An 18,479-nucleotide genomic window follows, 5' to 3' on the forward strand; every position below is an offset into this window, starting at 1 on the left:
ATATTTACACACAATATACCATGTTTATAAATATACACTTATACTAATGATTAGTTAAACTAAGTTTAATTAAATTATAGTTTACTAATTGATTAATTACTCGGACTGTCAATAAGATAATATGTATATTACCAGATGAAGGTACGTGCGTGTAGAGTTACCATGATTACATGATCGTGCAGTGTTAGACATCATCATGGCAAACACATAACCGTTTATCGTTAAAGCCTCTCTGTGTCATTTTGCGGGAAATATCAAAATTTCCACGTCTTAATCGACTCTGAAATAATAATTGATTATTTAACATATAAAGAACATAAATTCAAAATGCCGGTCCCCGACTCTTGCTGGTCCCTAATCTAGTAGTAAATACAGGACGTCTGCATTACACAAAAACAATCCGATTAAAATACAAATCTATATTTCGTTTCGTTTTTTATACTTTCAGTTGTAACGGGAGGTCGCGTCAGGGCGTATACGAGCGGCTTTTGACCCTATGACGTCAGACTTTTGATTAACTAATCAGCGTTGATATTTGTACCCACAGTTCCGTGCAACGCACGCCAAGAATTCATCGTAATAGACCGTTTCATTGGCTAATCCCGCACATCAATCAGAACACGGGTTATATAACAACCCTTCCAGATCCTAGTGTAGTAAAGACAAGTAAAACGAAATTTTTAAGTATAAAAACTAAACGAAAAAGGATCTGTGTTTTGATCAGATTGCACAAAAACAAAACCCTAAAAGACACAAAATACAGAGACGTTGCAAACAAAAAACAACAAATATCAAATGAAAGGGGTAGGTCCGTGGGTTGCGTCCACTGTCCAGGGTCTGTAATGATATAAGCTTCTCTCATCCCACAAAAAAACATTAACCTTCAGCGGAGTTTGTTGAAATTTAAGACACATTTTTCATATTAATAAAATTATGTACAGTAATGGTTTTATGATGAAAAGTTAATTAATTAATTTCTTTAATGATATATTACAAATAAACAAACCAACTCCTTCAAAAACATTCTTATTTTACCAGATATCTTTTATATTAAATAGAATTTATAAAAACTTAAAACAGATCTACCGTTTAATTTAATGTTTATAATATTGAATTATTTTCATAATAAAATATGTTATAGTAATGGCGTAATTGATCGGTATGGAATTTAATTTCAGTTTTACAAACACAGAAAACATTTTATTTTCATCAAAGAAATTTCAAAAATATCCTGAATAGATAACCACCGTGGTTTTAGAAATTTGAAAATTACTGCAGTTATAGAAAGTGTGTGGAATAAGAACCGAATAACTAGTTGATTCAGAGTGGAAACAAGACGTTATGTTTCCTCGTGGGTTTTCTCCAGGTCCTCCGGTTTCCTTCCACCGCTAAAGACCCCTAAGCGCAAGCAACTTGTTGATAAAAAACTGAACAATATGTTTGTCCCGAAATGACCTAGTTTGTGTCTAGTGGAAGTTAAACTCCATTTCTCTTTCTATTTTGCCTCGTCTTGAGGAAAAACTTTGCAGAAGATTTTTTTATGAGGGGCGTCGGGCACTTGTTATTTATTACTATTACTTTATTTTTCTTTCTTCTGCAATTGTAGCCGTGGTGGCTCAGTGAGTAAGACGCTGGTTCGCTAACCATTTGGTCTCGGGTTCGCTTCCGGTGTTGGCCGAGAAAGTTCCTGCGGCCTGGGGCAAGGGTAGTCTCTAGTCATTCGGATGGGACGAAGAAACGACTAGATCTGCGCCACTGACAACGGGAAGCCACACCCGGATAATCCCGAAGAACTTTCTCGACTAACGCCGGAAGCGAACCAAAGAACTTAAAATTAGTAAGCCAGCATCTTATTTTAAAACAGCATTGTAATTAGACGATTGGAAACATATATACGAAAAAGTCTGAAAATAATGCTAGTAAAAAATCTCAACTGGCGTAGAAATAAGATATCACTATGTATTACGGCAATATAAACACGGGAACTCAATTTTTCGTCCCATCCGAAAGATTAGACTCTATCCTATTGTAACGTATAATGGAAGGCGGAACGGGAATAATTCTAGTTATTTTCTCATCTGGTGTAGGGACAAGATCTCAGTCTTATGTTTACGTGTGTGGCCAACCATAGCGATGTTCATCAGGTTTATTAAGTTGATGGGAAAACCAGACTACAACTTGAAGATGTTAGCACCCAGTCTCCTACACGACAAGACACCTTTACGGTTCACTTCCATCTCAAAACCGGCAAATTTTCTCATTTTTCCGTTCCTGTTTCTAAAAGTGAATGAAAAAGAGTTTAGTCTCTTGTCAGACAATGCCTCGCTCGCTGGGAGAGTGGATTAACGTGTGCGCTTTAGATCATAAGGTCTGTCATAGAATCAAGTGGCGTGGTTTCGATCCCCTGCTTGTCCGTGATAAGGAGTAGGGTCGTCACTGCTATAGTCCCCTACGCTCAAGCGAATTATTGAAAAAAAAATTCTACCATGCGTTAGTCCCGCAATGACCTGGTTTTTTTTCTTATCGTGGATATTAAATCCTCTCTTTCATTCTTGCCTGCAGATTAGATGGCCGAATGGTTAGCTCGTGCGCGTTGTATCATAAGGTCTGTCATTAAGTCATATCATAAGGTCTGTCATTAAGTCAACTGGTGTGGTTTTAATTCCCCGGTTGAACGTGACAAGGAGTAGGGTCGCCTGTCCAACCACGTGGGTTTTCTTCCTCCCACTGCTAAAGACCCCTACGCGCAAGCGAATTATTGAAATGAAATTGTACCATGTGTTAGTCCCGAAATGACCTTAGTTTTCTTTTATCGTGGAAGTTAAATCCTCCCCCCGCCCTCTCTCTCTCAACACCAAGCGACACTCTTCGAAAAAATTCTAAGGCACCGCCAATTTAAGTACGATGGACATGGAATTTTGTATACTTGTGCTTTGGACAACTGCGCATCAATGAACGGACCAATCTGATTATAATACAGATCTATATTTAGTTTCGTTTTTTTTATACTTTCTATGGCCTACACTACATGAAGATCTGATCGGCTTTTGACCTATGACGTCAGACATTTGATTAACCAATCAGCATTGATGTTACTAGTGGATTACCCACAGTTACAATTCATAGGCAGATTCCGGTCCATAGTTTGAAAAGCGTCGCTCCAATTAGAAAAAGAACCAAATGTTCCTGCTTCAAAAACCTAGACGAAGGAGGAGGGCATTGGGGACTGAAAGATCAATGAAAAACGAACCTAATTGCCGAAGCTCGTGTATGTTTATATGGTAGTGTTTGTTGTTTTTGTTAGTGTATATATCTAGGCCTATTCTAGTAGCCTTGTAACAGATATACCTCTCTACAACCCAGGATAAAACTTAAAGAATTAATCCCTCGTTTATTTGTGTTTTAAAGAAAGTGGTGTTTATCTTTAACAACCGATCCTCATCTATAGAAAAGATGGAGTAAAAAGATGAAAGAGAAAATGAAACAGGTCCATCTTATCACTCCATCATTCTGTCCCAACTCGACATGACGTGTTGCCTTTTTACACAGTTTTTGACAACCCGATACCCAATTTATTTTTTGAGCTTGGATAAATGATCCGCCATTATTTTTTCTAACTTGTTCACACTTGAATTGCGAGCGTGTACTCTAATTTCGCCTTTTATTGCCTTTTGTAAAACAGAAGGTTCGCCATAGTTTCTGGTTTCCGGTTTGATGTTAGTGAAAACTGACAGATGACCGACTCATGTGTAAAATGTTATTCTAGTTTTAATGTGTCCACCCTCCGATCTGGTTTTTCTATTCATGGTATTACCATCGTCATCGTGACCGTGGTTCGGTGGGTGACGTGTTGGCCTACGAACCAGTTCGGTTCCGGTGTTGGCTGAGAAAGTTTTCGGAATTTTCCAGGGTGATTTCCCCTTGTCAGTCGTGCAGTGCGGGGATCTAGTCAAGGAACTTGGTCATGGAACCACAGTGGCCCAATGAGTAACGGGTCCGGGGCCCTTATTCACGAAAACTTAAACTAAGATACAATCGAAATTTTAAGAAATACTGCAATTCGATTGGCTGACCAGTGAAATCAATTTGCATCTATCCAATGAAGTTGCAGTATTTCTTAAAATTTCGATTTTATCTTAGTTTAAGTTTTCGTGAATAAGGGCCCTGACAAGTAAAAACATCTAAAGGTTCGATTGGTATTTTCACCGGACCTCGGCTTCTCGCCCCACCCGAACGACCAGACGTCGTTCTTGGCCTAACTCCCCGTTCTGCACCATTGATAAGGGAAACCCAGAAACACCGTGGCTCCGAAAAGGAATTTAACTTATATAAATCAATTAATAAAAACCAATTTCGTCTATCATTTATATTCTTCATGTAAGTCAACAAAAAACCATTTTATCAGTTGAAAAGATAACAAAGAAAAACTGAGAAATTTAGCTTTAAATTGTAAATTATATTTTCTGTGCAATATTCAATTGTTTTTGTCTAACGGACATTTATATCACATGGCAGATATCGACAACTAACGTGTCACATATTTTCCCATGTTATAACATCATTGATACAGTTATTATCACGTGCATTTTGCTTGTCAATATCTATATATACCGCTTTCTCCTGCGCGCGACCACGAGACAAATCGATCGGGTGACGTCAGGTGGGTGTCTGGATCAATCACGTGATGTAGGATTGGTTTTGTTATGATTTTCTGTGAATATCCGATTTGTAAAACAATGGATGTCGATTAAAGTTTCTCATCGACATTGGAGGTATATTAAATCCCTAGCAAATTAAGATACATGCGTCTTGTGAAAGTTGGATCTCTAAATAGAATATCAGACAAAAATAGTTCAATTTATTTCATTATTGACAAAAAAAATGATGAACAGAAAATCTGGCAACCCCCGGCATACTCTGCAGACGACATGGTCAAAAAACAAACCAGCGCCACCCATGAAAGTCGCAGAAATCTTTTCATGGGCCTCCTTTAATTCGACTGGAACCAAGTCGTGAGATTTCACATCCCATGATTTTTATTTCTAAAATAAATGTTAAATGATTCAATTTGAGTGCATTTTATCGTGGCCATGACAAAAAATTAGATATTGCCCCAAAATGTAAATCACGATTAATGACTGTTGCAGTTTTCGGGGAGATTAAGCGTCGTCGTAAAGTTGTGTACGATACACAGAAATATCTTCAAAAACCCGGGTAAAGCACCACGATGTGAACAGCAAGCCCCAGAAAACAAACTGAATAAAATTGTATATTAATTTCATCGTTTATGTTTTGGGGTTCTCATTCTCTAAGATCTATCTGATATTCAAAACGGCTGCCGTTTAAACATTGACTGTGTTGTGCACGAGACTTTAGTAAGTTCTGAAAAGAGCATTGGACGATATCTTAATGTGAAAAGGTGCGTTTTCATTAGCGTGACTATAAAAGATGCTTTTAGTACAAAATTAAGAACACGGCACCATGATAAAGCTTGTCAACAACGACCTCAGTAAAATAGAAAATATGGAATTTAAAACGAAAGAATTCGACAAACGAATGAAAAAAAATAATCTGATTTTAACCAGATTGCCCTAAAAGTGCCTTATGTGCATTGGAAGTAGCAGCTTCAATTGGCAAAAGAGTCTGCTTACATGTTAAATACGTTTTTTTTTCATAAGGTATTTGAAAACAGTTTTAAAAATGTCCGTATATTTCCAAAGCAAAGATTTAACTTCTGTCCTAAAACGATTCAATGGATGATCGACTGTTGTATTCAATTCTTTGATGAAAAATACTTCATTGAAATATTAATAAATCTATTTCCTATTTCGAAATCTATGAGATTTATTTTTAGAATTTTTTCCCCCTCTTTTCAAAACCTTAGCAATTATTATGTGATATGTTTTCCTGTGTAAAATAGAATTGTTTTATTTTAGTTGCCTTTCATTACGAATTAGCCATCAGAATATTATTTATTTAAAACACGCCAGTAATTCTGGAACCATTTTAGAAAATATGTTGAAAATGTTGATTGCAGTGACAAATATGTACAAGACTCCCATCTTAAGAAAATGTGTCAATTTAGTTTTCGATTATTATCGTTAAATTAAGCTTTATCGTCTAATCACTACATTATCCACGACCATTTTACATGTTCATTTACACGTCCATGCGTTTTAACTGGCAGCCCACACGCGAAAATGAATACTTCTCTTTGCCTAAACTAATTTAGACTTTTAAAAATTAGTCTGATAAGAGAATTGGTATTTACGGTGGGTGTGGCCAATCCGTAAGGTGCGCGCACTACGATTGGTCAATTTCCATTATTCCATCCCCATTCCTCCCAATCAGTGCCTAGTGCTGACTATGACTGACAGCTGATAGAAACCATGCCTCAAATATGTAAAATAAAAATTCCTCGTGTCAATAGAAAATGCAAACTAATCACAACTGGTTGATAGCGACATTATCAAGGGAAAATATTTTGGTTAAGGCAGAATGTTGTGTGACGCTTGATTTAGATAATTCAAAATCAAAACTTATCATCAAGTTTAGTTGTTCAAAACAAGCGACGTAGAAGAGAAAATTGCCGACATTTTGGTAAAAAGAATGAGCCAAGTCGATTAACGGAATTATTAAAAGTTTGGAGTAAAATCTGGAGCCCATCAAATTACAGGGTTTACATCAATCCCGTCTTCTTGTTGAAACGTCATCCAGGAATTTCATCAGCTCGTGGAGATTGGAACGTCAGTGGCGCGCGTCTCATTTCGTCACTGTGCGAGGCAACGTAAACAGAAGGGTGATTTGTATAAACTTGGACTTGAAGGCAAGTGCAGCATTTCCGCTGTGCTTCATCGAGAAAAGAAGACAAACATTATTTAAATTTCAAGGCGTAGAATTGGTTAATTAATTAAACAATCGGAGTTTTAATCATGAACCTTAGCGCTATGGATTACAAACTGAATTTATCGCATCAAGATTACTACACCAGCGGTCCAGGAGTCAAAATGGAGCCACTGGAATCATCGAAATATTTGGAAACAAAAAGTTCTAAAAATGAAAAAATAACAGCGGATATTCCGGAAAAGAAGAGCGAAGACCATTCTCATTCCGACAGCAAAAAGGAATCTGCAAAGGACAGTTCGAACGAGCATACGGATCCGAACACCAAACCGCCGTATTCTTACGTTGCTCTGATTGCCATGGCCATAAAAGAATCTACAGAAAAACGTCTGACTTTAAGTGGTATATATAATTTTATCGTTGCTAAATTTCCTTATTATGAGAAAAACAAAAAGGGATGGCAGAATTCTATCAGACATAATTTAAGTTTAAATGAATGTTTTGTGAAAGTTCCAAGAGAAGGGGGAGGGGAACGGAAGGGCAATTACTGGACAGTCGATCCGGCTTTTGAAGACATGTTTGAAAAGGGAAATTATCGACGAAGACGGAGGATGAAACGACCCTACAGACCAGCCATATCACTACCCAAACCCTTATTTGCCGATTCGAGCTGTGCCTTCAATCAGTTTGCTCTGACCAAGAACTATTTCTCATCCCCGTATTCTCAATATTCGAACTATTCACCATGGAGTTTAACTCATAATTCCTCACAAAATAACATGGGAATGTCCAATATAAATAATTACGGTTCCTGTCAACGAGTGCCCTCTGCAATAAATCCCTACCCTAGTATGCAGTCGGCAGGGGTTCAGATGTCTCCTACGCCCTCTCCGTACCCCCAGTTTAACGAATACGGGTCTGTGACGGGATCAGGGCCGTTCGCTTTTCCATGCCGTCAACAAACAGAAGCCTTTAGTCCAATGCATTATCCTTATTGGACCGATAGGTAAGTCTAATTTTAAAATATATATTTTTTTCATATTTTCATTTTTGTTTCTTATTATCATTCAGTGTGGGTTTAAATGTATGCTGCTAAACCAACTGCATCTTAGGGCCCCAGAATCCGCAATAAAGTTTTGTTAATGTCGATGTACGATCCGCTTCGGGAGGCCTAGTAACAAGGGACCCCAAACTTTTGTTAAGTTTATAGGGCCTCATCAAATCTAAATTCTTCACTTGGCTAATGTTGTATTTCGGAAAATATTAAACCAAATTTTGGTAGCAAGTTTATAAAAAATATACGAAAGAAAATAATTACAAATAACAACCGAGGGCCAGTCATTTAACTGTAATTCTATTAATATTTACATAGTCGTCCGGATGGGAAGAAAAACCCAGGTCCCGTGTTAACATTAAAACAACAATTGACATTTGTAATTCGAAATATTTAAACAACAATTTAAAACAACAATTGACATTTGTAATTCGAAATAAGAGTAGGTCGTAGTGCCGCTGTCCGGGCAAAATTCACTAGCTCAATCGGTGTGGAAAAGTAGGACGTTAAACCCATTTTATTTCATTTCTATTAATATTTACAAACCACCATGCATGAAGTAGTACAACGAAAAGCTCGGCCGACATTATTATATCTCTTTTATTCCCAAACATAGAACAGACATCCCCTCGGTAAATTACTAAAATACAGTAACTTTTCACACAATTATTAATTTTGACGCATCATGGCCGATTGTATTTAATTTCACACAGTAACTCTATTTCAAAATCTATTTTTCCAAAACCGAATTCTATCAAAGAGTTAACTGCCATCCTAGATCGCTTTTCAACAATATTCGAGATAGTTTTTTTTTTTACATTACTATTAAAATACGAATGCAATAATGGGTCGAATAAAATAACATTAGGAAATCTCTCAAATAATATAAGATAGATTTTTTATTTTATTAAAAAATAAAATGACCAAAGATGTTTTGAATTTAATATCTTAGAATACTTTGTCCGTTTCAATTTCCAACCGTCTCAGGGATATGGATCTAATTATTGTGCTTTGTTATGTCTGTATTTTGCCGTGCGCTTCTCCTATCTCAGCGTATGTAATTGATAAATAATTAAGTTATATTGGAAGAAATAGAATAAAATGGGATTTAACGTCCCCCTTTTTCTGCACCAAACGGAGACAGAATAAAAAAAAATACTTCTGAGTTTATCAAAGCAATATCCGATATTTACGTCACATGATAATGGATTTTAATTGTGTAAATGGCGTGTCATATCTCGACTAAATCATGTCGAAGTTTTCACAAATAATCACCTACAATAAATAAATGGTTTAATACAAATATTTTGAAATGGTTTTCGCCATCTCGGGATTATTTTCTCTCTAAATGTAAAGAGAATATTGCTAGTTGGGCATCACGGGGTGTCGGCTACGAGCGAGAGGTTACAAGTTACAAGTCGACGGCTCGTAAAACTTTAGATATTTAATCCACTTAATTTAAACATCTTTGTACACTTTGTAGTGCCTCTTATCGACTCAATCTATCTAAGGGTCTACACCCACTGTACGATATTTAGTCGACAACGTTGCGATTTTTTAAATCGAACCTAGTCAACGACTTCTCGAGTCGACAAAAGGCGATTATTAATCGCGTTTCTGTGGTTTTGTTTTTGAGACGGGAGTAATCGTTTAGTGAGCTTTGTCGACTTTGCATAGTCATAATTCCTGTAAAGACAGTTGTATAACTTGTAAACTGTGCGCTCGTCTTTAGAATGGCACAATAAGCTGATAGACCACACATCAAATGAATTTGCCATATTTATTCGTTTTTAGCTATTGTTTGAATGCAGTTTTTATCTTGTTTACAAAACAATAGGTAATATTTTGATTCCGTACATGACTAAGGCAAATATATTTCTTCGTGTTTTGTAAATATTTTGGGTTATACTTTTCTCCTTCAGTCTGTCAGAATTGTAAAAATGTTAAAGACGAGGTGCTGTTATTATGAAGAAGAAATTTACACAATGTTATTTAAATGTTAATTAACTAGTAATTTTAAAGGCGAGGTGCCGTTATTATCAAGATGAAACTTACACAATGTTATTTAAACGTAATGATAAATAAATAGTTTCTATAATTAAATTAATTGTTTTCTCGGAATATCCATCTCTGATAATATTGTGTATATATGAGTGAATAAATAAATGAATGAATGAATTGAGTTTAAGGCCTTTTCAGCACCAAATAGGCTAATGAACACGGACATTAACATAAAGAATACAACCTCAAAGAATATTTTAACGTATAATTGGAATTAGACACAGTAAACTAATTTACTAAATATAATTAACAATTAAGTAGATTTAAAAAACAAAACTAAGGGGCTTACTTGATATATATGTGTTACCATAATACATATTATATTAATACTTTCTACATTAAACAATTTCTTGATATAGATGTAGATGAATTCTCGGATCACTCCCTTTAAAATATAACCTTATAATTTCATATTCATATTTTCTACATTAAAACATGTCGGATCACTCCCTTTAAAATGTATAATTTTATATTTACTTTCTACATTAAAAGTTTTATTAAAGAACTAACTTCCTCACTTAATACTTTAACTAAAAACATATTTTATAGAACTTATACATGCTCTATTTATAAAACCTTATGATTCACATATCACCCCCATAATTACCTTAAATTTGTTCCAGAAAATCTGAAAATCTCTCAGAAAATTAGCCGATTTTGCTTAAAATCTCTTAGCAAAAATTGGGGAAAACACCTCGTTTTATTATCTTTCATATTCAAATATTAATTTTGTAAAAATTTGGATCTATACCCATAATAACATCGCATAATTGAATCAGAAATTAATTTATCTCAGTGTCAAATTTTTGTTCTTCCCACACAAAATTGAACGGATTTGTAGATTCAAGACGGGTGGCTTTTTAAATTAATTTTCGCACGCTTCCCTCTAAATTACACTGACGTCCATCAAAATTATACCAATATGGCTAAATATAAAAAAAAAAAATCAAGTCAGACGCAAGTTAAATGAAATGGAATGGGGTTTAACGTCCTACTTGTCTGCACCGATAGGGCTAATAAAGGATGCACGCTAGAGAGATATTCTATCAAAATTCAAACTGGAACGGGTTCCAATAGCCTACATCAGATGTATGGATTGTACAAAATATATTATTAAGCTAAATGTAATGTCCACTCAGACTCAACACAAACTAGTTAGTTTCGGGACGAACAACTCAAGAGTAATTAATTCAGAAAAAAATAAAATTATTAAAAGTATATTATTTAGCCAATATTGAAATATGTAGCCTGTTATCTAATGTAACGATAGTTGACGTTTTTTAAAACAAATTTAATTAAGTTTAACCAATTTTATTTCAATAATTTAAGGTCTTTTCATTATTAATATTATTCCACATCAAATTTCACAAAATTGGTAAAAATAATAAAACACCATAGTTTTAAAACCGAGAAATGGAAAAACTATCAAATTATTTCAACCCTAAAGTAAACACGGTGATATCTTTTAAACTTTCTCAACCGGAACCAAGAAACGAAACGAGCGACATGAAAATTTGGAACTCAGTTTTAATGAAACGGAAAACGATGGACGCGGGAGGGTTTTGTTTTCTTTTCATTGAATCGGGTTATTTGAGTTGAGCTTATCTCGATTCTCTTGATAAAATTCTCATAGTTCTTGTATTCCGGATTTTAAAATGTAAAACAAGATATTTAGCCTGCCTTCAACCACTGATTTCATGTACGATATTAGATTTGTTTAAAAACATGAGTTAGAAAAAAAAAGAAGTAAAAAAGGGGGATTTAATCCAATTGTAAGAATCATAGATTTTGACGCTTCTGTTTTTAAAAAAATACAACCCACTTTATGTTTTGATTCTCGATTTTAAAAAAGATATTCATTTAAGAAAGAAAACTCCCATTTTTAAATTAAATCATTAAATGGCCAAACTGTTCTAAAATCCGATCGCATTGAGAGATAATTAATGTCTTGTCATGTGAATAAATGTCTAATTAATAGTTTATATAACATTTAAGAAAGACCTGCAATAGGCAGATTTAGCTCTTGCATAATGCATGTTTAATCCTCTCTTATTTAGGTGGTTGGATGGTCGAATGGTTAGCGCGTGTGCGTTGTGTCTGTTATTTGGTCAACTGGTGTGGTTTCGATTCCCTCGGTTGTATACGTGACAAGGAGTAGGGTCGCCTACCAACCTCCTGGGTTTTCTCCGGGTCCTTTGGTTTCCTCTTTGTCAATACTTAACGGAATTAAGCCATTTTCACAATATTGTAATATGCCAAGAGGATTAACAATTCTTTATAATGACAACCAGAATGTAATATCGAAGCACCGTCTAAACGTCACATGCATTTCAGAAGTCGCAATTTATATTTAATTTTTTAAAATGTCGATTTGAGAAGTAAAATGTTGGTTCCCATGTCTTGAAATGTTGACATGGCGTTCCCGATGGATTTCATGAAAATATAAATTCCATCAATCATATTACACGTTGTCTGATAAAATCTAAGGCCAAGACATGTAGACATTTTGATTTTTATGATTGTGTACAAACAAGCTGAAAATAAAACGATAGCAGATACAAAAACACATGCATAACAAGTTCGACCCCGGTCGAGAGTAACCTCGCCAAGTTGTGGTCATGAACGGTGGTTTGCTGTCTCAACCGATATGTCCACAAAATTTACATTGAAGACAAATGAAAATAATCCGATAGTAGAAAGACTCCGTAGTTTACAGCGAGCTTTGTCAGTTTGTTGTGGTCACACTACTTTTTTTTTTCTTGTCTTTTTTTGTTTAAACCAATGGAAGAAAGATTTTCAGAACGCACCAATGCAAACTTTTCAAAATTAGACGACAAAACGAGCGTTCTGTAAACATTAGAAATAATTAAAAATCTTGTTAACTCAGCATGAGAAAATTTTAACCTCATCATCCTATCTTAATGTTTTTATCAGCCCTATTTACACATTATACCATGAACTATGACCTCTTTAATGACACGTAAATGACGTGTACGGGTCAGAGGGCAATTGATCTGATTTCCTGCTAATGTCAATGAGGTATAAATTTTGACACGTGAAATTCGAATCGTAAATTGAATATTGGATAGTGCGATATCCCCCATTGTTATCAGAATTCGCCTTTCATATGATAAGAAATAAATTTGTAAATTTGACAAGAATTTGTTTTGAAAGTTGTTACGTCATTGATGATATGACGTCAATCACTCGGGCAAACCTCAGCAGGTTCCAGTACCCTACAACTAGCCTCGCCTGTATGACGAAGTCCGCCACTGGAACTACTTTCAAGTTGCCGGATTACAAACGGCGTTGCCCATGACGACGCCTTTAAAGAATGTTTTATCATTAGAAGCTTTCAAATTCTGAAGCTGTTTTTCTTTCAAGTTTACCCGATTTTCTTTACACAAGGACAACTTTGCATTGAGAATTCTACACACTCCTCGAACGACGCAATTTTGAGAACTTTTGTGTACAAGCGGCAAGTTTTCCTATTAAGTAAACCGATAGCCGCATCGCGATTGTTTAGGCGTAGGTACATATCACTCACCGTCATACAGCCGAGGTAAGATGTAGAGTACCGGAATCTGTCGAGGTTTTCCGAGTGACCTGCGTTTCTGTTAGCTGAGATTGACTATTACCATAAATTGTGCTTATGTATTTTTTCGGAATTTGAAATAGACCTCAAAACTGTTCTTAATTCTGTCATATGGTCCTGTCTAAATACGAATACCCCCCCCCCCTCTCTCTCTCTCTCTCTCTCTCTCTCTCTCCCTCTCTTGGCTCGGGTTTAAAATGAAATCGAAAAGACCAGTATCAAAATTATCAACTTTAACACGTTGAATTGGAAGTCGATATAAATATTATTTATTATTCAAAAGCAAACTCAAAATTGCGTTTTGTAATGCATTTAGCGTGGACGGTATAAATCCAATTGCGGTTTGTAATGCATTTTGACATGTACAGTAGATCCAATTTGTCGTGTAGAACTGAAACACGTGGAAAACAGAAATAAATCTTAAGTTTGAGATATAAAAATGAAGTTTTTATGACTGTCTAACAAATTGATATTTTAGTAAAAAGATAACCTTTAACACGGGTCTCTAAAAAAGTATTTTAAAATAAAATTAATTGGAAAAGTTAAAATATATCACAGAAGATCAAGACACTCTCCATAATTTACTCTAGAAAGACAAAAAAAAGACAAAAAAAAAAACCATTGAAAAAAATTAACTAGCAAAAATCATGTCCTAAAATTCTAAATATTCTCTTCAAAGGTTTCAAATGGAGAGAAAAAGTGAAGCGATGAGGGAAATGGTGAACGGATTTTAACTAATTATGTACAATATCAATTTCGTGTTTTGGGGTTTGTTTATATTTCAGTTTCATAAACAAAACCGTGCAAGCCAGAAGGAAAAGCTTTTTACATTATTAAAGAACATTTGGTTATCATTTAGTTAGTCTGAATGTTGCAAAGTTTTCACTTAGAAAAAAAATTATTGTTTATTTTAGGTTATGTTCGTTAAATTGATGCTTATTTTGCGAAACAATTAGATTACCAGTTACAAACCGAAACAAAGAAATTCTTGTAACAAACTGAAAGGTTTTTTATTATATGGCATTTTGAGTGGAGATGAAAATGCATGTTAATAAAAGAAAATTATTCTTTTTTGGAGTAAATGTTTTTCATCCAAGTGGATTGATATCTTTAATGAATTTTCAAATATATATTCTGCCTACCTACCTTTTAAGGGACCATAGCTCTGTTTTTTGGAACTTTAATATAAAAGAAAATGGTCTTTTAGCACGTATTCGTGTAATACGAGTGCACAAAGGGATTTACATTCAATTTTCTTTTTAAAAATTTGTAAATTGTAATTTATTATGTTCGGTAAAATACGTAAACAGTTCAAATTGAGGTCCATTCTACACGTTTTTTTTAAAAAATAAATTTGTCATTTGTGAATCAGCCAAATTTTTAATTACGCCCGCTTTGTGTTGTGGGGTATGTTTTTCTTGGTAAATTACAAATGGCGCTCGAAACCATATAATATACGAGTCGTGTACTGATTTTAAAATGTTCATCATGTATTAAATATTGGACATTTGGATCCCGTATTTTCACAGTAAGACGAAACGTCAATATGGGATATGATGATCCTATAGCCTCACAGCAAGATAACAACATCAACACTGATTGAAATGGACCAACTTTGAATTCTAATTCGTGTTTTTAATTTTGAATATTATGGATAATAGACGTTTAGCCCCTTTAATAAAGAGCATGGTGTATCTGAATTTGCTTTTATATATGGTTAAAACTCAATCGGATTAAAATACAGATCTATACTTCGTTTCGTTTTTTTTGTACTTTCGATGGCCTCCACCGTATAAAGATCTGACCAGTTGTAGTGGGAGGTCGCGTGAGGGGTAATACCAAAATTTGGACAATAAAAAACGAAACGAAATATGATCTCTGTTTTAACCAGATTGGTTAAAATTCATCTTCTAGTATGCTAATTGTTCGTATTTAATGTATATAGTTTGCGTCTCGTAGAATTCACCATATGCTTCATACAATACAGTCCGGTTGATGTTGGCGTGCCATTAAACACCATTTCATTTATCTGAATTTAGTTTAACAATCCCGATGTGGCGGGTTGACACGGTACTCAGTTCGGAATGGATTTATCATACATATAGCTTCACTTTCTATTGTCTTAATGAAATGTTCTCACAAAACTGTTTGTTATTGGGCAAATAAAGAAACAAAAATAGTTATGTTTAATGTTTCTTGGCCCCAATCAGTAGGATCGGTCAGTCGGTCGGAATATGTTTGTTTCGAGAAGTTTGTAATCTCTATTTCCTAGAATTCCTTGTTTTAATTCCTGGGAAAGATCCTTGAAAATAATACCGATATTTCAGTGTTGGAATTTGTCAAGAGAAAATCACGCCAACGCCGAGTTATAGGGCCTGGGAAATGAGAGAAACAAGTTTAGGGTCGGCGATTTTGGCTAAAGACAACAACGTCGGCCGGTTAACCCTAAACGCAGGTATTATTTATTTTGGCCTTACTATAAATCTCTGATTTGGTGTTATTTTGTTTGTTTATCTATTATTTTTGGACCTAACACTGGCTTTGGGGTATTTTATTGTATATTATATTTGCCGACTGCCACTTGACTTGCAAAAATTTCGTTCATAAGGTCGCATTAAGTGCCGAGTCAAACCGAGTACCCAGTCAATCCGCCACACCGGAACAATATTGATTGATCACGTCACGCGTTTTTGTATTTAGATGTGTATGGACCAACCTAAATATATAATTACTAATTTCGCCCTGGCAGTGGCTCTTCGTTGGACTCGTCTACAAATTCACACTATATATTATAGATGCTATAAAATTACTGATATATTATTATTTTTTTTTCCAGATAATATATGTAAAGATGTTAGTAATTACAGATAGGCGTGTTTACCAATTATTATTATTATTATACTCTGATTGGATCGTAATCTAAGACGAAAAACTGTGCCAAAAGACTACACATATTTTGCTAAATCTAGTGCGACTGTGTGAATACATAGAAATTATATGATACCTTGGCAGTCAAAACACAAAAATACTATGTGCCAAAATGACCATTACAGTTTGGAAGTGCACTCCTGGATTTTCGCAGAAGGCACGTTACCTGGAACGAAACGATGATATGAAATGTAACCTAATCACTGATTAGTTGATGACATCTTGTAACCTAATACCTGATTGGCTGTTGATGTTTCCGAAAGGTCACCTTACGCATTGTATTTTATTGAACAAACCTTTCAGAGACGTGTTTGCGTAATTAATGCGAGTAATGACTGTGCGTAATTAATGCGAGTAATGACTTCGTGTAATTAATGCGAATAACGACTTTTTGTAGTTACTGTGAGTAATGACTGTGCGTAATTAATACGGAGTTATGACTGTGTATTTAGTACTGTTATTACTGGACTGGGTCAATATGAATGTTTGGCGATTGCGAGTTAATGTCCATCGCTTATCTATGGTGGCTGTTAGCGGCCATTCAAATGAATCTAAATCGTCGCCTTGTGAGGAAGGCGACAAGTCGACAAAATCAACCCACCAACAAATATATCCGAGAAAACTAAGCAGCATAATTATAGAACCATTTTTCGAAATTTCTATAAACATTTTAAGAATATCGCCCTTGACCTATCAAAAATGATCATTTGAAGTGAACAACTTTATTCTAAATTCGTATTTTATGTTCGATTGTAGCACGTGGCATATGTGTTGTATTTAAGGTCTGGTCAATTATCCTGGGTATGTCCACGGGTATCGTATAGATAATCTACTCTATATTGTCAAGTGGAAACCATTTGGACTGGTATATCCGCGACTAGGCATGTTAGTCAAGGTCGCTGAGATGTAAATAAGATTAGGGCACGTGATTGTTGGCGGGATTGTGGGCTAGGGTTAGGGTAAGCAATGGAGCTAGGTCCAGGTTTAGGGTTGGGATTAGCGCTAGCCCTGATTACCTCGCGTGACCTATGACGAAAAATTTAGCTGACCTTAACAAATAGATTTAGTCGGAAACATGCCGTTACCATGAAATAAAGACAGCTGGCGGTATCTTAAATTCCGTTTACATCACAAATTTTAAGTGTGCCAAAAAAAGAGCCTATCTATAGAAGGGGACGGTTAATTTTTTTGTAGTGTAGCCTTGGTCATTGTTGCATTAATTATTGTAATTTCTAAATAAATGTCCAAATTATTTAAAGATACATTAGGGGTGGTTAGATAAAGAATTGACTATTCTCGCTATAATAGTTAAAAAATAGAAGATGTTGAAAATTTCAGTCTAATTGCTAAACTATTAAAAGAGATGTTAGCTTTTAAATTTTAGGCCTAACCTCGATCATCATTACTAAAGTCGGTACGATAAAAAAAAACATAGTCTCGATTATCCATTTTTTGATTTAATCATCAATGAGCTTTGAGCCGCAGATTGGATTCAAATCCAGTGAAAATCCGATACATAAGATGACATCGAGAGTTGATAAAGGTCTTTTCATGTTAATAAATGTCCAATTGATAATTTATATAACAGGCCTGGAATAGGCAGATTTAGCTCTTGTATAATGTATGTTTAATTGGGTATATTTCATGAAATTATTTATTTTCTTGGTGGTAGAATTTATAAATATTAATGATTTCAGAATATAATATCTAAGTGAAGTTTATCTGTTTTAATTATTTATTTATTATGATTAGCTTGAAGCTAATTTTAATTTTGATTAATTCATATAATAATTAGACGGTGAATAAGTACCTCCATTATTTGTTGAAATATTTATATATATCCTGAAACGGTCAATTAAAATTACATATTTCGTTTCGGTTTTTATTTTGTTAGCATGCACTCTTATTTAAAGGTCAACATAATCGTGAAATGATACGAAACGAAATAAGACTACAAATCCCAGGGCCGAACAATTATTATTTTGTCGACGATAGTTC

The 18,479-nt window shown here is 34.8% G+C and overlaps 1 protein-coding gene across 1 annotated transcript; it reads left to right on the forward strand.

Moving 5' to 3' along the window:
* Positions 1–6,456: 6,456 nt before the first annotated feature.
* Positions 6,457–17,366, forward strand: LOC126828652 (forkhead box protein D3-B). The gene is made up of 2 exons (XM_050558553.2): positions 6,457–7,849; positions 16,390–17,366. The coding sequence occupies exons 1-2, from the start codon at positions 6,933–6,935 to the stop codon at positions 16,391–16,393; spliced, it is 921 nt and encodes a 306-aa protein (XP_050414510.1). The 5' UTR covers positions 6,457–6,932; the 3' UTR covers positions 16,394–17,366.
* The last annotated feature ends 1,113 nt before the right edge of the window (positions 17,367–18,479 follow it).

Source organism: Patella vulgata, chromosome 7 (assembly GCF_932274485.2).
Source record: "Patella vulgata chromosome 7, xgPatVulg1.2, whole genome shotgun sequence".
Classification (NCBI taxonomy): Eukaryota; Metazoa; Mollusca; class Gastropoda; family Patellidae; genus Patella; species Patella vulgata.